This window comes from Gymnoscopelus microlampas, assembly GCF_963454915.1.
Source record: "Gymnoscopelus microlampas genome assembly, chromosome: 9".
NCBI classification, from domain to species: Eukaryota; Metazoa; Chordata; class Actinopteri; order Myctophiformes; family Myctophidae; genus Gymnoscopelus; species Gymnoscopelus microlampas.
Window position 1 is genome coordinate 12485317 of NC_139946.1, and position 23983 is coordinate 12509299.

The window sequence follows — 23983 nt, forward strand, 5'->3', positions numbered from 1 at the left end:
TCTGTGAGTAGAGTCGCACCCACCCATCCTACTGCCTGAGGTCATGATGTCCCACCCCAAAAAACAAGCCTTGGCACATTCCAGCACATACAGTAGGGGCTGCCAACAACCCCCTCAACACACTGGCTCAGCCTCATCTCGACATAATACCTGCCAAGCTGCTACAGGTGAGACATCAGGAAATGCATTTACCAGGTACGAAAGCAGGCCTTTGCGATCCACCATGAGGGATGACAGCTTCACTTCTTTCTCTACAGCTTCAAGTGCTTGATGTCTCGGTCTCGGATATTGTGCAATTGCCAACCACCCGCCTGCACAACCCCTGACTCAGTGCGTTGCCAGTGTTTGTGCTGTGTTGAGGGGTGGTGGAGGATGTAGCAACAATTTACTGTGCATACATACCTCACAGGCAGAGAGCTGGTGCAGCACACACACCTGACAATGAACTTGGAAATCATATGCCCCGCATGGATGAATGAATGGCATGAATGACATACCTTATGCAAGGTCGTAAACCTGCCGGTTGGAGGGGTTGCCTGTTTGCCTCCAGTCTCACAGGAAGTTAGAGAGTCCCACATGACAGCATGGCATTGTGGCTTGACGGTGGCACTGCGGAGATCACTATGCGAGGGACTCTAGAGGCTGATTAGGCTGAGGAGAGGCAGTTTCACACACCCTGCCTAGAGGGCACTGTCAAACACCACAACAGGTGACCAAAATACATCAATACAAACAAAAAACAAATACAATATATACAGTGGTGGAAAAAGTACTCACATGTTTTACTTAAGTGAAAGTATCAATACTGCAATGTAGAAATACTCTGTTACAAGTAAAAGTCTGGTAATAGAAATATACTTGAGTAAAAGTACAAAAGTATCAAGTATCAAAATATATTTGAAGTACAAAAGTAAAATTACTCATTGTGCAAGTTTTCAGACATAAAAATGTATTGAAATCTTTTGAAAATAGCAGATCTACAAGCTCACAATGCAACTCCAATTGTAGTGGAGTAAAAGTATAATATTTGCCTCTGAGATGTAGTGGAGTAGAAGTAAAAGTACTGAAAACGGGAAATACTCCAGTAAAGTAAAAAATACCTCAAAATTGTACTTAAGTACAGTACTTGAGTAAATGTACTCAGTTACTTTGCACCACTCATATATTCATGTCATTATATTATATTTCAAACACTGAGTAGGGAATGTACTGCATAATTAAAAGTTGAGATTAAAATACCATTAAAAAAAATACAATTTTGATAAATGCATAATAAAACAATTCTCTTTCGTTTAAGTTTTCAATAACTAAAATAGCTTATTTTCAGCCCCCGGGTGGATGATGTCAGACATTTTTATGACAACGTCGTCGTCCAATATAAAGCAGTCCTCACCCACCCAGACAGACAGACAGCCCCACATCAGCTCTGTGTTTGTCATTTGTGTCTGCCTTATGGTTTCAATTAAAACCTAGACAAAAAAAAGGAGAGAGACGTGGAGAAATCTATTTGAAACCCAGTATTAAGTAATAGCCTATGGTAAAATGTCATTATGACACTTTAAAACATTGTATTTTTCAGATGCAACAAAAATAAAAGTGTAAATAGGCCTGTCACAATAATTACAGTCAACTAAATCGCAATTATTTTTTTGCATAATCGTCATAATCGCCAATCATTTCCATGTTAAAAATGTTCATATATATCAAAAAAAAATCTACAAACTCAGCTTGTAGATCGGCTAATTCCACTATTAATGTTTATCTTTTTAAGCATAAAGTAATTAAATATGTGTTATTTGTCATATCCACCGTGTGCAACTTGTTTACAAAGCCTAAAGCCAAACAGAAGTGTATTTTTTCCCCCATAATGTTCAACACAACAAGAAACACAATTAAAACGTTAATCGCAATTATTTGAGTGACAATGAATCGTCAAGTAAAACGTCATAATCGTGACAGCCCTATGGTGTAACTCGATGTCTGAAGCCCCCTCACCAAGTCACATGTTTCGCATTCAAACCTCAAGAAAAGTAGCCCAAATAAAATACCCAGCCATTCTGGTCATTTGAGGCCGAACCGCACGACTCAGAAGTTCAGTCTGGAACAGTGTAGTTCAGTGTAGAATAGATAGATTACTCACAGAGAAACTAAAGTGGTCGTGGTGTCAGAATCAACGTAGACTAGACAGAAGTTGGTTCCTTCCAAACTATTCGCGGCCGGTAGCTACTCTGGCTCACCTGTGTAATGTGTTGCAAAGGCCACGGGTAACCGCCGGATGAGTGGGCACTGGGTGGGCACCTAAACATTGTGGGCACCTCAATATATTTTTTATGTAAATTATTTGGTGAATTATTTGGAAAATAATTTAATTTGAAAACTCCTAAATTTCAGACCTAAATGTACTCATTTACATTTGTATCCACGGTCATTCCACACGATAAGAATTATTGCCATGCCTATCCATGAAGAAATAAATGCATAGTTATATCGCGTGTTATAGCAAAATCGCACTGAATGCATGCAGATAGTTCAGTGCTTTGTGTGGATTAGGCATAGTTAATAATATCACAACACAACTCGACTGAATTGACCCTATACTGTACATCCACACAGATGAGTTGAAACGGGCATAAGATATATAGTAAACCTTTGTCACAACAAGAAACCGCATGTCACATAGGTGCTTATAGGAGTTGCCGTCTCAAATGAAAAACTGTTAAAGGTACATTCACAAATAAGTTTTTATTTTGATCATTTTTATACATTATAACCTTATCAGACACATTTTTATATTATAATAAAAGAACTCTTCTCCCATGTAATTTACATAAATCAAAATGTGTATATTAAGACTGCAAAGTGCTCCTGTACCTTTTTTTAAATAACTTTGTACATTGAGGTGGCAGTGCATTCCCTTTGTTGAAGATGAATGCAAAGTCTATTGGGGATAATAAGGAAAGTCAGCCAGAAGCAGAGAGGATACAGGAGCAGACTGCAGGCTAGCAAGTTAACATCACCACCACCATACCCCCAAAACCAGACTTGAGTCAAAATGGTCATTAAAAGCCTTTTTAACTGCTTGAAGCATTTGCTTTTGCCTGTCTGGAGTGGTACTTGAGGTTGGCTTGCACTTTTATCACAACAGAGTTGGTTAAATCACAGGGAAAAAAGTAACTGAAAAAAGGCTTCCAATGGCATTCCCCACCAGGAAAACCAGGCTCTGGACTGTGTAGTTTACCAAGAGAGAGAGAGAGAGAGCGAGCGAGCTTGGAGCGCATGTCACATACTCAAAAACATAGCAGTACAGTGGAAACATGACCACATACACTTTGGGGCAATTATTCAAGTACAGACCAACAACAAAGCAGAAAAATCTTAGTAGTCAACATGATTGAAATGACATATTGATGTAACAGAGATTCAGGCATTTGATAACACCAGCTAACCATCATCCCCATCATGATCTTGGGAAACAAAATACCCATACATTAGAAAGATAATAAACCATGCTATATTGTCCAATTAGTACATTTTGATCATTGCTTCCTCATGGTCATCAGAAGACATACAGGCATATTTCAGGGCCCCCGAAAGTGTAATATGACTTCCCCAACATGAAACATGTCACACAAACATTGAAGGTTAATTTAAAGTTATTTTGAGGAAGCAATGTCTATACAATCTGAGTAATTACCTGGAAAAAAAGCAAATGAAATGCCAACATTCAAAGTACATAGATATACTGTTCATGAATGTGCATACAAAATAAAATAAAAATGATCAGGCATTACATCCAAAACCTTAGTAGTCATGAGTACCCTCTTTGGTTTGTCTCTCACCGTTAACAAAGTACAGTAAGTGATTTTTAGCACGATCTCTCTCATTTACCAAGAAGAAAAAAAATTGACTGCTGTTCGATCCATTTGTCCTGTAGGCCTACTCCTAATCAAATATTCAACGGCAGGTAATCGCAAAAAAACCTCAGTTGATAATATCAATAACAAAAAAATAAACAAAAGGATTCTGTTCAAAACATTGCATAATCAATAAATTAACATAATCATCATTAAAACCCAATTTTTAAATTTGTCAGCAGAGAGAGAGAGAATATTTTTAGACTCCTCGTCTCCGTTTCACCCCGACAACTCTCTACCGCAGCAAACTATTAAAGTACAACCCCGCCAGCCATCAGCCGTTGCCATAGAAAAGATTAATACAGAATATTCAACAATACAAAAGTGGTGCTGTGCGATCAATGCAAATTCATCAACCGACACCCTGGCAGCCCTTCGGTGCCTTATGTCTCCCCTTGAAAATGAGTGGCGAAGTGAGCCATAGTTACTCTGACACTGGTGGTGGTGGTGATGGTGGTGAATCTGTGGTCTTACAGTACAGTGACTCAATGGGCCCTGCTGCTGCTGGTGAACAAAAACATGAGGAGGAGACCAAAACAGGTTTTTTGGTTTCTTTGTTTTTCAACCAAAGAATAAGACAAACAGGGTGCCAACGTGTGTGATGACAACGTGTGTGTGTATGTATGTATGCGTGTGTTTGTAAGCATGTACTGTATTTTAAGACCTAGAGGTCTGAGTGAGGGCAGTGGGGCTTGATCCAGGTTTGTTCAGTCAGTGCCACGAGTGGGAGTACTGGGCTGGTTGAGGTTCATGGTTCTACACAGCCAGCCGGCAAAGTCCACCCCTTCCACCTCGGATCGCTTGATAAACGTGTGACTCTGGGGGGGGAAAATGACAGATTTTTAGTTCTGCGCTACTAAACCAAAACATCAGACAAATGTAAAAGAACTGTAATGTCAGAAATCTATGTATGCATTTCAAATGCGGCATCCAGTGAAGTTGTGGACCCACCGTCAGCATCTTGAGATCTGCCCTCTCTGCTGGGTTCTTAATCAGACTACAAACACAAACAAGACAACAACAACAAAGAAGTCAGACCAATGAGATAAAACCTATGCTTTCCATTTCAGTGTAAGAAAACCTTTCATCGGTTAATCTCCCTGACATCTCACTAAACTGACTGCTTAAACCGCCCCCTTCTTAAACATAACCAATTGTTTCGTTCCTAGATGTTTTTCGGTCAACACTAAGTATTACTTTTATGTACCTATTGCAACTTTATAGTACTACTATAATACTTTATAGTTTTGTCCTGGTGCTTTATCCCTTGTATGAAGGGAGTTCATACAAGGGAAGTTGGAGTTGGTAGCCAAAGTCTAATTTACACTAGATTGATTTTCAAGCCAACATCAAGTATTAGCTTAAAATCTGCTATTTTAGGCCAGCGACACAATCATGCAACTACTGTAAGTATAAATTAGGCTTTAGTTTGACACGGCCATGTTGATGCTCACCATTTTGTAACAAATTCCTGGAAGTCGGAGGTGAAGACACCATGTGGCAGCTTAGGAGGAGGCTGAGGAGGAAGCAGGAATCAAATAACATCACCAACAGAAACCAGAACAGAGAGAGAACAAACGTGTGTGTGTGTGTGTGTGTGTGTGTGTGTGTGTGTGTGTGTGTGTGTGCATTTCAAGAGGAGCAAGAGAGAAAAGAGGGAGAAAGAGTTGGGGTGGGGTGAGCTATGAGACTGTATGAGGAAAGAAAGAGTGTAAGAGAATAAGCTGTGTAGTCAGCAGTTCCTCTGACCTCATTCACAATGTAGTCCAGAAGCTCGAATATAGCCATGGCAGGTCGGCTGTCCATCCCATGTCCTGTAGAGGAGTCGCATATCATTAGCAAAATCAGGCATCGTCATCCATGCAATGGCAGTGTTATAACCTTGACATTTTATTTTATATATTTTTTCAGTTCAGAAAGGTACAATAGCAAACTAATCAATATAAAAACTGAGATATGAAATGCAAAACGAAAACTAGCTATACCATCAGTGTTAAGGTCGTCCAAGCAGTGTCTGCATGTGTACGAGTACCATTACGCTTTAGAAATGTTCTGTATAAATCGCATTATCTGTTTATACTGTGTGTGTGTGTGTGTGTGTGTGTGTGTGTGTGTGTGTGTGTGTGTGTGTGTGTGTGTGTGTGTGTGTGTGTGTGTGTGTGTGTGTGTGTGTGTGTGTGTGTGTGTGTGTGTGTGTGTGTGTGTGTGTGTGTGTGTGTGTGTGTGTCTGTGTGTCTGTGTGTGTGGCGCACACACGTGCATTTCTTCATCCCTACCGCTTGCGGGCCTAGTGCCTGGGGGTCTGGGCCTCTGCATGTTGGTGTGAGGCTCTCCCTCTGCCCCACCGTCTATGATGGGCCGTCCGAAGATGGCTTCCAGCTCCTTGGCATCGGGCGGGGGGATGGGAAAGCGGCCGATAGCCAGCTCCACCAGAGACAGACCCATGCTCCACACGTCCGACTGCACCGAATAGTGAGTGCCCTGCAGTCTCTCCGGCTGTTGAGGAACACACAACTACGTCAGAGAGAGCACGGAGAGCCTCTGTGTGCCAAGTCGACAGGCAGGATAGAGAGAGGAATGGGCAGAGATGGCTAGTACGGGGGGGGGGAGGTGGGGGGTGTGTGGAGTGGGTACAGCAAGGACAAGGTGTGGAAGGGGGCAAAAGGACAGAGGATAGTAGGGCTTGGCAGGAAATGAAGGAAGCCTTTGTTCTGTTCAGACTATGAAGGAGTATAAGGATGGTTGTAGGTGTTAGGGCTTATGACAGGCAGAGGCAAAGGGCCATCTACCATTCAGTGAGAACGAACAAGCAGCAAAGTCCTGGGTACTGCAGCCTCCAGGTATATTAAAAGGAGACGAGGTGGGAGAAAGAGAGGGAGAGAGAGAGGGAGAAAGGGGGGAGAGTCGAGGGAGAGGACAGAGCACAGTTGGCAGTGCCTGCCTCAGTGCCAAACAGCCCTTTCCTGGGCACGGCCCTATGCTCTTGGCAGGGACATGAGGGAGGGCCAGAGGAAGGGAGCAGAGAGAGAGAGAGGGAGAGAGGTAGAGAGAGGGAGGGGTCAGTGAAATAGGGAGATGGGAGAGAAAAGAGGAGGAGGGAAAAAGTGGGGATAGGGCCAGAGAAAAAAGAAACGGAGTTGAGGTGTGGAGGGGGCGCAAAGCTGACTCACCGACATGTAGGAGCGCGTTCCAACGAAGGAGTTGGCCATGGAATCGATGAGCTGGCCGCTCACGCCAAAGTCGCACAGCTTGATTTCCCCGCGAGAGTTGACCAGGATGTTGGAGGGCTTGACGTCTGAGTGGTGAGGAGAGGGTGGGCGGACACACACACACACACACACACACACACACACACACACACACACACACACACACACACACACACACACACACAGGGGGGGGGAGACAGGTGCACAAAGGTGAACTCCCTGCTCAGCACCCAGAAGCAGCACATGCCCCATCTTCATACTGCACTTCCTCTACCCCCTTTCTGTCTCCCACACCAAAACAACCAAGCACTGATGAATAGGCCTATAGCAAAAGCTGTGGACACTAGCAAGAAAATATGTCACTGCTAATGGGATTCTGTACAATAAATTACCAAGACTGACCACATCATAAATAAGAGAACTGCCTGGTGTGTTAGTGTAAAGACCCTGGTACTCTGAAGGATGGAGAATAAGTCCTGTATATGACCAAATCTTTCTCACCATGGAGAACCACTTCAGAGAAAAATATTTAGACCAGGACTCCGAAGTCTGCCCGTGAACGAAAAGGCCACCGCGGGTGATGGCAAGCTCAGGCCAAGCCGTTCTGTCTGCGGGGCTCTCTTAAGCAAGGCAGTAAGAAAATAACTAGTGCCGAGCCCCCGTCACAAACAAACCCAGTCCTTCCTCACTACTGGCCCTCAGCGCTGTGGAAAAACATCCTGCACAAAAAAATAAAAATAACGGGGTAGGACTGAAGCCCTGCAATCCATCCTCTGTGGTGTGTGACCCGCCCCCCGCACCACCATCACCACCACCCAAGGACAAACAAGGAGCGACTCTGAGAAAAAGAGGTGGCATGAAAGAGCGGGAGAGCGACAGAGAGGGAGAGGGAGACAGAGGGAGGGGTCGACAGGGCGCGGCTGCTGTATAATCACATCCGAGAGGCTGTAATTACCGCCTGGGCTCGGAGACAACTCTGTCCTTACTGAGACCTGCCACTACTCACTATACAGTACCACCGACCCTATGCTGCGGGAAAGCTATACGCTCGCACCACCCTGAGCTACAATATGGAGGTCAAATCATTCTGTTTTGCACCAGCAGCCCTGATAATGTTGATGTTAATGAGCAATAAATAACGTATTCCTCACTGGGTCCTCCTATCATGACACCACAGCACCACAAGCTCTACTTTATAGTGCTTTTAGAGCACCTCAATGTTTCCAGAAATGTATGCAGCTCTCAATGTACTATGAAATTAAAGCATAGAACAAAGAAACATATAATAATCTAATTTAAAATGTAATAAAACATCATGAATTTGATTCCATGGTAGTTCTTACATAGCCTGGAGGTATGTTATCTTGCTGTAGGGTGAACCCCTGACCAAGTAGGCTGCTGCAAAATGCTATAGTAGCCCTTTTTGTGCCAGTCACTCTGTTCAAGTTCCAGACTCTCAACCCAGCAAGAGGGTTAGGCCATCAGACCATCATGCTTCCTCCTCCATGTTACAGTTGGTATCACGCACTGAGGAACTATTCTTTTGCCTTTTTGGCTTTGGGTCTGGCAGACCTCTTCCCGTCAGAGTTTCCTCCAGTTCCTAAGCAGAGTTGTTCTGATAGCAGTATCAGAAATGCCTACGATACTTCTAAACTGCTGGTATCAGCATTGGCGAGACTATGCAACGATCAGATTCCATATAATTTATCAAGTGATGATAGCTAATTCATCAAGACTTGCGGGCCCTGACCTGTACCATTATGTCTCAAGCGGGAAGAGTGTTAACTCAATTGAATTGACTGCCAAGTGAACTGCCTTAAAATGGTGTGTAATTGTCCCATTGTGCTTTCTGCTAATAAGCTAAAAAGCTATGGGACTAAGTGCCGCTTAGAACAGAAAAGACTAGGGACGGAGGCTTATCCTAACTATGAATACGCAAAATCTCTGCGTATCCATCATGCATCTTGATTTGAGATACACTAGTGTAGGGAACTGTACTATCTGACACCGTGGCCTTTTTATTTTGCAATTTCTTTTAAAGAAAGACCTATACTTTTGAGGGTTATAATGGTCTATCTTCCTTATCGCATTTTCCATTGCCATTATGATAGAAATATACAACTTTTTCCTGCAGTACAATATTGTCCCAATAATGTTTCAGAGGCTGTAGTAACATGCTTTTATAAAAACAGTGTTTGGTAAGTAATCAACAAAGGTTGGGAAACCTGGAGGAATTGTTTGCATCAACTTTCAAGGCTTAATTCAAAAAGGTAGTGCAAGTGATATTTTCTGGTATGATAGTAATCATTGCTCTATATTCTGTTACTTACTAGTCATCAATCATCGCTATAGATCAGGAGTTCTCAGACTTTTCTGAGCACTGAACCCCTTCAGTCTCAAAAGGTTCAACTGAAGATCCCTATGATTAACATTTTTGCTGAATAGGAATAAATGTTTTAATTGCAGTTTACAAACGCAGGTTACACATTTAGTGAAAAATGTACAACTCTGTCTCTCACTTTATTACCATGATAATTCATTAGAACCACATTTTTTGCAGAATTTGGACATAATATATTTTAATTAAAACCTATTTTAAACCCCCTGCAGTACTGCCAAGTAAACCCTCCTATAGTGTATTAAAACTGGAGAGACAGGGAGACCCCGTTACTGAATAAATAAACAGAAAATACATTTTCAGGTGGGTTGCCTATTTCATCTAATATCAGGAGAGAGTACCCATTCATCAGCTTCAATTAGTGTTCTAGTTATAATTTTGTCTGCTCATTTCTTTGTGTCATCACGACTCCTGTTCATGCTGTATGAGTTGAGTTCTCTCTTCTGATTGGATAGAATTGGTAACCTGACTTGAAATCTAATTTCTGTTCACTAAAGAGCTGGAGAGACAGGGAGACCCCTGTTACTGAGCAAACACTCATTAGCAATGATTACTATCAGAATATAGAGCTACAGTATTTACAGCTATACCTTTCATTCCATTGTTGCAAAACAGCGGTAAGTTGTTAACCCAGTAATCATTCCCTTAATAACAACTCTGATATGTACCTTATTCTGGCCGTTCACCACTACCTTTGTACCATTTCAGGTTATTCACTGGACTTGAACAGCTTACATTTAACTGGAGAAATGGGGGTGTTCTAAAACTTTTGAAAAGTAGTGTATTTCACACAACAGTGCACTGGCGAATAGGTTGTGAAGGCATGACCGCATTTGGCAACATTGCATAGGAAAGAACATGGAAGTTGGAACACAGTTGGTTACAAGCTTCAACGCAAAGTAAACAGAGGGCTAAAGTAGGCTAGGTTAACGCCCGATCAAATATTCTTATCAAATCGTCAAATGTTTTATTAGGTCCACCAGGCAAAAATTATCATAGGTATTTGGTAAATACAATGTCAGCAAATGTATTCAGTGGGTGAGCATCACGTTTAAAGAATGAAAAAAACATTTACAAAATACAGTATTTAGGTTAATTCATAGTACAAATATAATGTAATGTATTATGTGCTGAATGAATGGGATTCCTGAATGAACAGCCAACAAAGAATGCTAAATGAGGACTACCAACATGTCGTGATTGCCCCTATAGCAGTTTCTAAATAGTGCTCTATGCAGGGCTGTTGCCAGACGACAACCAAAACATATATTACAGATTTAAACAGGTTCTTAAACTGCTTTCTAGACAGAGAACCATCTGTATATCACAAGAAAAAAATAGGAATTAGCCTTAAATAGCATGCCTGTATGCTATAGTCACACACACACACACACCCTGTAATACTAGTTCACTGGTGCAGTGAGTTAGTGGGAGAGCGAAAGGGGCAAGGGGCTGATGCCTTTTCCCTGTAAAAGCATTATTTCAGATCAAAATCAGATTTAAAACACTATTATTATTAATACTAACTCATAACTGACAGCGTCAATTACAAAGACTCAGTGTTGATTTCGTCGACTAAAACTATGACGAAAAATGGCGGTCGACTACCTTTTTTCACGAACAAAAACTAAATAAAAACTAAGCTATGATGACTAAAACTAAGACTAAATATATTGACAATTTCGTCAACAAATACAAACTAGACTAAAATGTTAGTGAGGGACTATAGTGGAGAAGAGATCCAGTAGAACTAAAAGACAAGTCATTTTATGTTTGGTTGCGCTCTGACAAGATCTACAAGCTCACTGCGACGCGTTGTGAGCTTGTAGATCGGCTATTTTCAGCATGCAACCAAGTGTAAAATCAGCCATTGCGACGCCATCAAGGCACCACCAAGACACATTTTAGTCGGCTAAATCAACTGTAGATTTAGTCGACTATAATCTTATGATATTTAGTCGACGAAACTAGTCAAAATCTGAATCATTTCAGGTGACTAAAACATGACTAAAACTAAATGGAATTTGATTCAAAAGACTATGACTAAAACTGCAAAGACCATCTTCTGAAGAGAAGCGATCACATCTCCGTGAACCTCCCTTAACAGGAATGTTCTTGGAAATCATGCGATTGTACTAGTTATGTAAATGGCTTCTGCCTAGCTTATCATGCTGACAGCTGAGTTGTCAGCATGTTGAGTTGATTTTTCAGCCGGCGCTCTTTATTGGAATAAGATTTGTGCTCAGAATGAGAAAGAGGCGTCAACTATGAAACCTGCTGATCTGTCTTGCAAGACAGATGAGAAAGAACTTCTGCATCATCATATGAACAAATGGCATTGAAGTGGGCTAGAAATGAGCACAAAATATAATGTACTAGTCTATCATTATTCTGTGTATATACTGCACCTTCTGCAGCCCAAAGACCTGATTGTATGTTCCATGTATTCTACCTCTTATGCTCGTACAAAAATATATCTAAAATAAATAGTGGCTTGAATATATAGCTAAATATTTTCATGGTTCAAAACATATTTTCAAATATATATTTATCCAAAAACACAAGTGAAGAAAGTTTTAGAAGCGATATATTTGGGCAATTTGAGTATATTTGCAACTCAATTTATTATTTACTGTAAGGGGAAAAAAAGAACATTTCAATCGTGTAAGGGAACTTAGTCATAAACAGCAGGAACACAGACAATAAGTGTGTTTCAGGCGTTTTAAATAAAGACAATAATAAGTAACATGTTAAAGACTACACTACAGTGCTCTCTGATTTGGGTTTTTGATGTGATTTGATGTACTGTATGTAAATATTGAAAATGCTTATGGAACCGATTGATTGGTTTTGTGTGCACAAAGTACAGGGAAAGAACATTGTCTCCATTTAAAACACCTGCAACGACCTATTTGTATGAACTGACGAAGATCCTGTGCAGGATCAAAATGTTTTTTTTTTCATGAGGTTAAGGTTTCCTTTTGCTGGGTGTTTTTTCTTGGCACAATACCAACTTGGATATGTGTATAGTTTACATTGTATTGTCACATCCTCTGTCATACCATTATGATTATCATCATCTACAATTCTGTGAACAGAAAACAAAAATATAATTACCTCTGTGCATGATCTGATGTTTCTCCCGTAGGTAGGCTAGTCCCCTCAGTACCTAAAAGATAGTAAAATATGTCATACACAACATGCTGAACAGTTGTCTTCCCACACATACACAAACTAAATGTATTCTAATAGTGCGTTCACACGGGCAGATTAAAAGATACAAAGATACAAAAATACACCGCATCCTTGTCGCTGTGTCGCTTTGTATCTGTGTTGCTCAATGCGGTCGCTGACGTCATCAAACGTGCGGACATCGGACTACAGTTGTAGCTTTGTATCTGGAAGTTGTAGTTTTGTATCTTTGTCGCTATAGCTACAGCTACAAACGTCGGATGTATCTTTGTATCTTCATATCGCTGGTTTCCATTGAAAATGAACGGTAGCATGTATCTTTTAATCTGCCCGTGTGAACGCACCAATACACTGGACATATATTTCCAGATATCGATCTCCGCGTATCTACGGCCAATGATCTCCATAAGAATAAGTCAATATTTATTTGTCAACCTGTGCCCCATATTCCTAGCCGTCATCATCATGCATGTACCTGATGTTTTGTAAGAGGATGGATAAACGCATTACAGCATGCTTCTGCTGAATAAACCAGTGTCAATGTTACTGAATTGAAAGCACATGCTTTAAATGCTTTATAAGATTTGTCAGATTTGTCCCGGTAAGACTATAAATGCCAGCTCCACATGACAACCATTTGTCATAATCATTCAAATCACAATTTACCTTAAAAAGAAATAATAATAATAAACTATTCTCTTGAACGTGATTATCAATGCTTGATCACAACTGTCAGTTATGCAAAGGTAGAATTTCAATGTAGTGGGTCCTGGGACCCACGGGTGGTCATCTGAATGGGTTCCCCATTTTTTGACAAATTGTAATGTTTAACTCGTATTCGATATTATGTGGTTTTAACAAAAAATATACATGGTTATATTTATAAATGTATCTGAAAATGTCATATAATCTGAAAAATGTATTTGCAAAAGAAAACATTATACAAATGTCACATCTTCATGATTTAATAGTAGTCTATAAAATTCAGACAAAATAAATAAGGTACTCAGAATGGGCCTTTGACAGTGACTACACATGATTGGTCCATGTCTTAACTAGCCTACGTGCAACAGTAAAGGCAGCGATTACCTTATTTATTTGACATACATCTATGCATTTTTTCTGTTATTTCTGACCATTTGATAACCATGAATGCCTATAACAACAAAATTGGTTTCTAAAGAAATCATGGAATTGTTTAAAACATATTCCTGATGAGTTCTACAATGCTTTGCTATGATATTTGTTATTAATCAAAACAAGTATTAGACCAAGTGATGTCATTCATTTACATAGCATAATGACACAATCCAATTCTTATCAGTCATTTACATGTTATCCATCTGGAAGTCACTGATTATCCTTGTCAAACTAACCTTAGTACTGCCGTGTAAATATATTTTCAGACGGGGAGCGATCAACGCACCTACTAGTAAGTAATGTTCAACAAGAGGCAGGTACGGAGACACAGACAACAGTTTGTTTGTTCTCATCTTACGCTCACACAAACCTGTGCGTGCCAGAGTTTAAGGACGTACAGCTAGGACACAGCGAATTCAGTCATGTTATTTTGTACTTATTTGTCCAATTTGAGACCCAAAGCTCAAAGTACACTTGGAAGACAAATCTTAATATTTATAAACAAGGAAGTGAACTACTTACAGCTATGCTGACTTTGCCCAAAATTTCCTCTGGGATTCTCCTGGCTTCCTTTAGGACTTGGTCCAAGGATCCGCCATCCTGTAAGGAGCATAGACACACAATTAAATAATATGCACATCATTCTATCGAGGTATTTCTATGCACATCGCTCTATCCAGGTATTTCTATGCACATCGCTCTATCCAGGTATTTCTATGCACATCGCTCTATCCAGGTATTTCTATGCACATCACTCTATCCAGGTATTTCTATGCACATCGCTCTATCCAGGTATTTCTATGCACATCGCTCTATCCAGGTATGTCTTTGCAAACCAGGACATTGTATACATTTATTTTTTATTTTTTTAGTAAAAGTACTAAAGAGTCTAATCTTAAATCTGAGCATGCAAACACATGTTCCTTTTCTCTCTGTGCATTCTTTGCCCGTCTGTCTGCGTGTCTCTCACCATGTGCTCCATACAGATACTGATCTCTCCATCACTATAGAAGGCTCCATAGAAGCCCACTATGTAGGGGGAATTGCACTCATGCAGCACCTGCAGCTCTCTGATGATCTGGTTTCTGATGGCGGGCTTGATTTCCAGGTGGATCAACTATGGAAGAAAAACCGGAGAGAGAGAAGGTGCTGTACTGACTAAGACCGATGAAACAAATGTACCAACATCTTTCTCTGTCTTCCCTCCATCTCCAGGGAACACTGGTCCCATTTTGGGAAGAGGAAAAGAATACATTAAGTCCTCTGTATTTATTCTAGGGATTAATCAGAATTTTCAAATATTTGAAAAGTAGTGCCAGTGTCAAAGATGTATACATATTTACACATACCAAAAAATAAATAATAAATGATAGATATATATAAATAATAAATGATATATATATATATAATAAATGATATATATATATATATATAATAAATGATATATATATATACATATATATACACACACACACACACACACACACACACACACACACACACACACACACACACACACACACACACACACACACACACACACACACACACACACACACACACACACACACACACAGCACGTGTATATATATATATATATATATATATACACACACATGCTATGAAGACAGTATAGTAAACAATCTCAGCTCATCACCTTGATGTGGACTGTCACTGTCCAGTTTTAGAGACGGGGCCCGTCTACTGTTTATATCCCATATCCCGGAGGGACTGTGACAATACCACTGCCATGGAAACGGCAATAGGTCACAGCTCGGCGCCTGGGTGTGGACTGTCCAGTTTTATAATTTTGCAAACCCAAGTTTTGGGGATTCTGTTGCCAAGTGGTTGCAAGTTGCAACATGGCTCAAATAAATCTTTAGTCTGAACTTTACGGACATTTGTCCTCTCTACGTTGTGTGACATCAGGCTGCTGTCTACCGGGTCATCACCAGCAGAGCGCCTCTGATTCACCAGATACCGCAGCGCACACAGCCACTGAACATTGATTGATAAGGCAGCCAAAAAGAAACAATGCACCAACACAATACATACAAAACAGCTGTTGGGAAGGACCAAGATATATAACAATGGAAGGTAGTCGCTGACCAACTAAATACAGTTCTGCCGAATTTCAGAAGCCTGTACTAAAAAAAACTTTACAAAAAAATAAACTGTTTGATTCAAATTTGTATGACCCTCCCCTGGAGTCGAACTAAAAATAGTTGACCCTATAACATTTCAAAGGCATGACCCTTCCTTCTTTTGCTCTAATGAGCCCCTTCCATAAATATCGAACGGCCCCCTACAACGACCTTACAAAGACACATGCACATGCCGTTTTTCTGTTTCAGAAAATCAGTTGATAGTACAATGCAATGCTGTCATATGTCCCTGCGACATGCTAGTGTCATGTCCAGGGGCGTGGACTTGTACATCATGCTGCCTCACGCTATAGAAACAGGAGATAGGCTACCGACCGGTTGATTCCCAAGGCTATTAGTTAGGATGGCGAATGGTGTCATTTTTATTTATAGTGCAAAACCCTTTGATTTCAATGATCGAAAGAAGAATAAGCTAATTTATTTCTTCTTTTTAAATAATGTTCAAATGATTTTGGCTGGTCATGGAAATCCCTAAAAACTCATGGTTTTCTGTGCCCACTCTAGGATCCGAGTTCACAACCTCCTCCTAATGTTGGGTCGATGTGGAATTTAGGTTAATTCAGTTCAAGGAAATGGTACAGCTACAACCATGCCCTCCCCTGGCCTTGGAGGCTCCATCAATATTTGTAAAAGAAAACATTTTTTTTCCCATTGCTAGAAAGATGACATACATTATCTGTGACTACATCAACACATATATGTATGAGAAAATACCACAAGAATCTTAATTTCATGACTGAAATGTGAACGAGAGAATGCACCAATATGTCCAGATATTTGGAAAAACGTAATTTGGAAATAACACACAGGAAATGTGTTCTAATTCCCATTAGAGTCGTACAAAAAAAAAAGGTGTAACATCATATCGAAAGAAGGGACTCTTGTTTAAGATTGCATGACACAGTTCATTTGTGCCAACACAAACACAACTGTCTATAGCAGGGGTCTTCAACGTTTTTCAGACCAAGGACCCCTTAGCTGAGAGAGAGATGAAGCAGGGACCCCCACTACATATTGGATTCATGTCAAATGTGTGTTTTCAGACATTTAACCACTTTAAACCCTCAATACTTTGTACACTTTGGCTCTGTACACTGTTTTTCCCCCCTGAATAGAGATGCACGGGTTCAAGTGGTTAATGCAAAAAAATAAAAAGTAAAGTCCCTATCATACAAAGATTTAGCGGCCCCCCTACAGTATCTCTGAGGACCCCCTAGGGGTCCCGGATCCCCTGTTGAAGACCCCTGGTCTATGGCATAATCAAATCTTTGCTTACTGGAATATGTATTGATTCAGTACAAAGTCTCAACAATATATTAAACCTAGTGGGGTTTCACCTTTCGGGCCATGACCAGACTCGAGGGCTTGTGGCGGACCTTGTTGACCACCCCTCCATTTCCAGCGCCAAGCTCACAAATGGGGTGAAAATCATCATCCTTGAGCTCCCCAACCTGAGCCTTCTGGGTGAGGAAAGCCTCCAGACGCTTCCTTTGCTGTTCATCCAGGTCCATTTCACCCAGCTTCTTCTGCAAGGCTTCAAGGTTGGCTCTGTGACACACAGAGGAGGGACAGGTTGAAGTATAAGCCAAGCACTAGCATTTAACAAGACCCAGTAGACAGGGGTCATCACTCCGTCTGTAATTTGCCACGTTTGTGGCAAATTTTAGATTTTAAATTTCTGTCTTTTTACATACATAATATTATAATGTACTTATTTTGATCACAAGACCCAATTACTGAATGTCAGTCTCCAGGTTTTCCTCAGAATACGTATGACACTGATTTACTATGACACTATGGCACATTGGGAGTCCACTATAGGACAGTGATTCTCTAACTTTTTATTTTCAAGGACTACCATAACTCTGAGAATGTACAAATGGAACCAAATGGACCCGCATTTGTGCACTCTCAGAGTTGCATACCTGTAAAGGTCATTTAATGCTACAGCTCTTTATGCGTATCTGGTAATATTATTGTCCACTCATTTGCATGTCCATGGCAAAAATAGAATTTTGACAAAGATGTCCACCACAAGCCAGCATGGCAATGACATCCCTGCCAGTTAGACTGTAGCACTTTAGAAGAATCACAATGTGATTTGATAAAACATGATCTTTCAAATACAATGACATTTTAAAACAGCTGTATCACAACAAGTGCACTACACTTACTCAGATGCAGCATCGATGGACGTGGAGATGGCCTGTCCCTCCCCAATGGGCGTTATGTTGAGGGGAACGGGTCTTCTTTTGGGAGCCATCTCAAACAATAACACTAACCTAAACCTAGCTAAACCAAGTGGTAGTGCAGCAACAACAACAACAATCTGCAAGGTGCTGAACAGAAGCTGATCTAAACCTACCTTGTTCAAAACTCAAGACTAAAAGAGCAACAGGAGTATAGCTTTTTAGGCTGCTAGCAACTTAGCCAACGTTAGCTAACTTAGTTTACTTTTGCGAGCAAATCAGTCAGCTATTTGGATCGATCATAATCGTGCTCTTGGCACGTCTTCTGCAGCTACTGTGGCACTCTGCAGTCAACGCATTGCTGGTTTTTCCCTTCCTTTTTTTATTCTTGGCTGCTAACGTTAGATACTGTGTATCCTATCCACACTGGCATTAGCCACCTAGCTGCTGCTAACAAGCTAGCACCAGATCTTGGAATGTCGTTGCCCCACTGCCCTGCGCTGATCCCTGTTCGGCCCTTTTATTGCTTATCAGCTTTCACCACACGGTGATGATCGCCCACTACACCGGAGAGGAGAGGCAGCTTGGGTGGTCTGGTCTCCTCCTTTGGCTGGTAGAAGTCCCTCCGCTATCAGGAGGTTCTTGAGCCTGGGCTGTGGTGGGGCTTCCTTTCCTTCGAAGCTTGAAATCCAGTGTTGCCAGATAATGAAAAGCAAGCAACCAGGTCTATGAAAACCAAAGAATAAAAGCCTGGAGATCGAGGCTAATGAAAACAAGCCCAAAAGACGCGACTGGATCAAGTTCACAACGCGTCGCCAATCGCCATGCGACGCATTGTGAGCTTGTAGATCTGCTATTAAAAAATAAATAAAATTAAAGTGCAAAATGTGGAATATTTTTTAAACATGATTCTAACCAGGCCTGGAATTTCGTCATTTTAGGGGCAAGGCCACTTGGCCTTTGGTGTTGTCCATTTCTTTTAGGGCACCAAGGCCAAATGCCAGGGCAGGAAGGCCATCAAATATAACAAGATTATAGTCCATTGAATTTAATAAATTCAATTTAAGGGGTTAAGGATTTACAATCGGATCCATGCTCAGCCCTGCACCAATCTTAGTTACTGGATTGGTTTAAAGATAAAGGGACTCAGGGAGTTAAGAATTCAGAATCTCAACAAAAGGCACTGGTGTCTACATGACAAGAAAGAGACAGAGCAGAAAGTGGTACAGTCAGCTGGGCCATTAAGATCACTGTGGCCTCAGGGTATGCCATTTTTTGAGGGGCACAAGGCCAAACTGTTGAACGAACATCTTGCCAAGCTACTATCTGGGTGCAGATAATAACTTTTACTGCATTTTACTGGAACTGGGTGTGATGAGTTTCTTTTTTACTGAGAAATGGCATGCTAAGTTTTGCTTTGCAAGCAGATCAGTAGTTTTCTTCATGTACCGCAGTGAAGAAGTACTGTTTTTACACAAATCTCACCCATTGTACTCATGACCCCTTTTAAGGGTTACTCCGTGCAACAGCCACTTCAAACGTACTTATCTGTTGACATGACCTTTATCCAACCATACAAAAAAGCAGTTTAATAGGCCTTACATATAAAAATGAATTTGTCTTTTGAGTATAATTTCCTTCCAGGGGCAACGAACGGCGACGACCATGGCCTTCGTGGCCTCCCTGAAATTCCTGCCCTGATTTTAACAACACAAATCTTGTATGAGGGTCCCTGGAACAAAACATTTTCAGACGGGGGATGGGGGGGGGGGGGCTCCTCCAGCACAAAATAATATATGTTAATTTAGGTCCTTGACATGAAAATGTTTGAGAACCACTTTGAGAACCGCTTCTTCTTCCTCTGGGGAAGTCTTCCTTCCCATGCATGAAAATAAACAAAACTTTGCACATATCATATGCCAAGCTCAACTGGCATTGTGGACTAATACTCCTGATGGTGGCGCTACAGTAACCAGTTTAACTACACTTCAGAAACAAGCCCAAAAAATACGCAACCACCAATTCTTACAAGCAACGTTACAGAAAAAGGCCCAAAATCGCCTATAATAAACGGTCATGGCAACCCTGCTTGAATCCAGGAAGCAGCAGCAGCATCAAATACAACTGCAGGCACAGGGAGACAAGCCTTTAGAAATAGCGCGAGACTGTGGGCTGTCTGACTGACAGGTTGATTGATGCAGAAGCAATCGTGTTGGTTCCTATTTAAGTGTTAACACTTCCGGTTCGTGTTCTTCAGATTCACCCTACCCCATCTGAAGTGAATTCTATCCAGTGGTGTAAAGTAATTAAGTACATTTACTCATTGTACTGTACAATTTTTTGTTCTTTCATTCATTTCTACACTACATCTCGTATACAATAAACATATTGTACTTTTACTCCTCTACAATTATTTGAAAACTTTAGTCACTAGCTCCTTTGTAGATTTGGATTAATATTACAAAACATACAGTATCCACTTCAGCCCTATATATATTTTGAAAATAGCCAATCTACAAGCTCACAATGCATCGCCATACGTCACATTGTGAGCTTGTAGATCTGCTATTTTCAAAATAGCAGATCTACTTTATACAATTGAAAACTTGTGAAATGGGACATTCTGCAATCTGCATAATGAGTACTTTCTACTTTTTGTGCTTTAAGTACATTTTGATACCAATATTTTTTTACTTACTTTACTCAAGTAAATTTTGAATTCTGAACTTTTACTTATTTCTACATTGCAGTATTGATACTTTTACTTAAGTTTAAAAAAATTGAGTACTTTTTCCACCACTGCCCCCTTGTCATCTGAAGTGCATTCTGTCCTACAGCTCCATCCACTGAGCTAGAGTGTGAACTGAGAATGTGATTGTTATCATCACGTAAAACATCATTGGCTCTAAACTTCTACAACCACATGCACATGCTCTTATCAACCAGATCCAAAATTATAGAAAATCCTTTGTTTACCGGTATTTCACTCCAACCCTATAATAATGTATAAAGAAAACTTTTGTATCATTAGCTTCTTCTTCCTCTGGGGAAATCTGCCTTCCCATGCATGAAAATAAACAAAACTTTGCACATATCATATGCCAAGCTCAACTGGCATTGTGGACTAATAATCCTGATGGTGGCGCTACAGTAACCAGTTTAAAATGGATTATTATGAAGCAAATGGCAATAATTATTTTTTGTATTATTAGTTTCTTCTTCTTCTCGACTTGATCTGTTGACCCTTGATATTAGAGAAATCAACCTTTATTGATTCCCAGGGGGGAATTCAGGTGTCATAGCAGTGTCATAGCAAGTCACTGTAGTGTAGATAGTTTAGCTTCTGGCATAGACTTCTGCAAATTGTCCTTTTACCACCACAAAACATTATCTCTGAAACAATTGCAAGTTGAAAAATTGTTTCCATTACCACAATTTCTGTCCAGCATGATGATCAATCATCATTGAGATTGATAAGGCTGTGTTATCAGGCTGTCCTGACAACACGGGCCACCACACAGGATTACTTTTCTATATGAATAACACTAGAGGTGCTCTGATACTGCTGTACTTACTGTAAACTGCCACATACTGTATGTCTACAATACATTCACATGCCTGATATATGCTGCTAAATGATGTCTCACCTGCACGTGAGGCTATATGCACAAAGGTGACCTTTGAAAGGTCTATGTTCTAAATCTGTTGCTATTCTATTCTATACCTCATGTACATTCTGTCACAATATCTACTGCTATTTTAACTGCATCATGCCATTATCATTTCTATCATTTCTAACCATGCATGTATACATCAAACTCTACTCATAACAGGAATATTTATATCTTACCCGTTTTGTATACAGGTGCATTCCAAAAAATATTGTGGAAAAGACCAAGTATTGAGTGCATAAATAAACATACTTTTCAGAAGGTCGACCTTTCTATATTATATATAATTCTTTAATTGGTCTTATGTAATCTGACCGTTTTTTCTTTGTTCTTTTTTCTATCTCTAGTCTTCTTCCCTTTCCTGAAAACTACACATGACGGGAGCTCGTACACCTGTAACCCTGTAATATGACAATAAAGTTGAAGTTGAGTATTTAACATGTAATTTCAATATCCTAATATACGCTATAGTCAATATATCACCCAGCCCTAATTCCCTCTGGTGTTTAAAGGGCAAAACCACTTTAGTAGAGGTTTGGGTTGTGTAGCTACCTTGCCATGATGTAACCCCAAAGGTGGACAAGAAATCGATAATTCTAAATATGCTCCTCATTGACTTACATTGTACAGTGAAACAGCTCTCAAAGTCACTCTTTTAGCCCATTAACGAACGCAAACAAAGTTGATTCAGACAGTATAGAACATTACCAAACCCAGTACTGTTTGTTTCTGTCAATCTATAATCAATGGAGCAATTATATTTGATTTCTTGTCCACCTTTGCAGTTACTGTGCATCATGGCAAGGTAACTACGCAACCCAAACCTCTACTAAAGTGGTCTTGCCCTTTAAGACAAATACTCCAGGTCCACCTGATTAATTTAAATGATTGATTAAATCATTAACATTTTTCATCCAGAGCAACCTTTGCTCTCATGCAGGCCATACACGTTTCAAGATGTTAAAGGCCTTTGACACATTATCACACGAATTAAACATATGGCACGATCAATAAAATAGCTCAAATGTTTTTGAGCAATATAAGTATTAAATGGTAGCCTATGTAATATATTATCTAATTGCGTCCTTTGCCCAATTAATTCACAACCACATTCCCTGCCATTGACAGAGATCTCCGTCATTTAAAATCCGCCCGTTCACCGCCATTGAGGGAGATCTCCGTCATTGCAAAGATTTTTTTTAAATGATTTTCTTCCGTTTTTCACACAGAACCAGGAGATAACGTGATCCAAAGATTTACTGCTCCATTCAATTCCTGGTTAAAGTATTTTGGAAATATTCTGTATCTCGGCTCCTGTGTTTTACTATGTACTATTTACAAAAATTTACTATTTTTTTTCACGGAAGCACAGTGAAACCCTCCGTGATTAGCAACCGTCAGGGGATCGATCATACTGGAGATAAATATTCTGTGGTTCTTGAAAGATTAGGCAGAATACTTAAAAATGCTGGCAGAAGCTACAGCTTGTTTTAGAAAACCCCTGGCAGTGAATGTGTTACTAGGATATGGCAAGTTTTTGTGAGATCTCCGTGTTTTGAATATATTTTGTAAACATTAGGATATTGCCTTGTCACTGCCTTTTCTTTTGACACAGGAGAGTTGGGCCACCTGAGCTGCTGGATGTTGTGTCTGGAAGATAAAGAGGGGTAGATGTTCATTAAGTTATTTAAGACAAACTATAAACTGGTCTCCAGCATGACGTTAACAGGGATGGGACGATAATCGTCATTGTTTATCGCAAAACAAAACAACGCACACAATAAACATATCGCAGAGGTTTTAAATTATACTGAAATTGTCCGTCATACAATGGACCTGAGGTGGCTCTGTACTTGGACTGCTTTTTTCCCCGCCTACACCAAATCTCTCTTCCAAAAATAGCAGATCTACAAGCTCACAACATGCTGGATGCTGCCATTTTTGGCAAATATGGCATTTTAAGAGTTTTAAGCATATTTTGATTATCACGATAATATCATTAATTGCAATTCTTTTTGGTGACATGACATTTTCATATCGTCCCATCCCTAGACGTCACCATAGTTTTGGTTCAATTACTTCACAAATGCCAGCTACTTGGAACA

At 40.3% G+C, this 23983-nt stretch overlaps 1 protein-coding gene across 1 annotated transcript; it reads right to left on the bottom strand.

Moving 5' to 3' along the window:
- Positions 1-2723: 2723 nt before the first annotated feature.
- On the bottom strand, positions 2724-18882 carry map2k2a (mitogen-activated protein kinase kinase 2a). Its single transcript, XM_084067346.1, has 11 exons — positions 18193-18882; positions 17356-17566; positions 14824-14970; positions 14376-14453; positions 12639-12690; positions 7085-7209; positions 6191-6410; positions 5664-5728; positions 5369-5430; positions 4866-4911; positions 2724-4732 (listed from the first exon to the last, which is right to left on the bottom strand). Exons 1-11 carry the CDS (start codon positions 18279-18281, stop codon positions 4622-4624), a joined length of 1206 nt encoding a protein of 401 aa, XP_083923472.1. The 5' UTR covers positions 18282-18882; the 3' UTR covers positions 2724-4621.
- Between the last annotated feature and the right edge of the window lie 5101 nt (positions 18883-23983).

Excerpts from the sequence above, each read along its gene's own strand:
- map2k2a (XM_084067346.1), bottom strand. The coding sequence starts at position 18,281 with ATGGCTCCCAAAAGAAGACCCGTTCCCCTCAACATAACGCCCATTGGG. Across the intron at positions 6,411-7,084 it reads GAACGCGCTCCTACATGTCG|CCGGAGAGACTGCAGGGCAC; the intron begins GTGAGTCAGCTT and ends GTTCCTCAACAG. Across the intron at positions 4,912-5,368 it reads CAGGAATTTGTTACAAAATG|TCTGATTAAGAACCCAGCAG; the intron begins GTGAGCATCAAC and ends TTGTGTTTGTAG.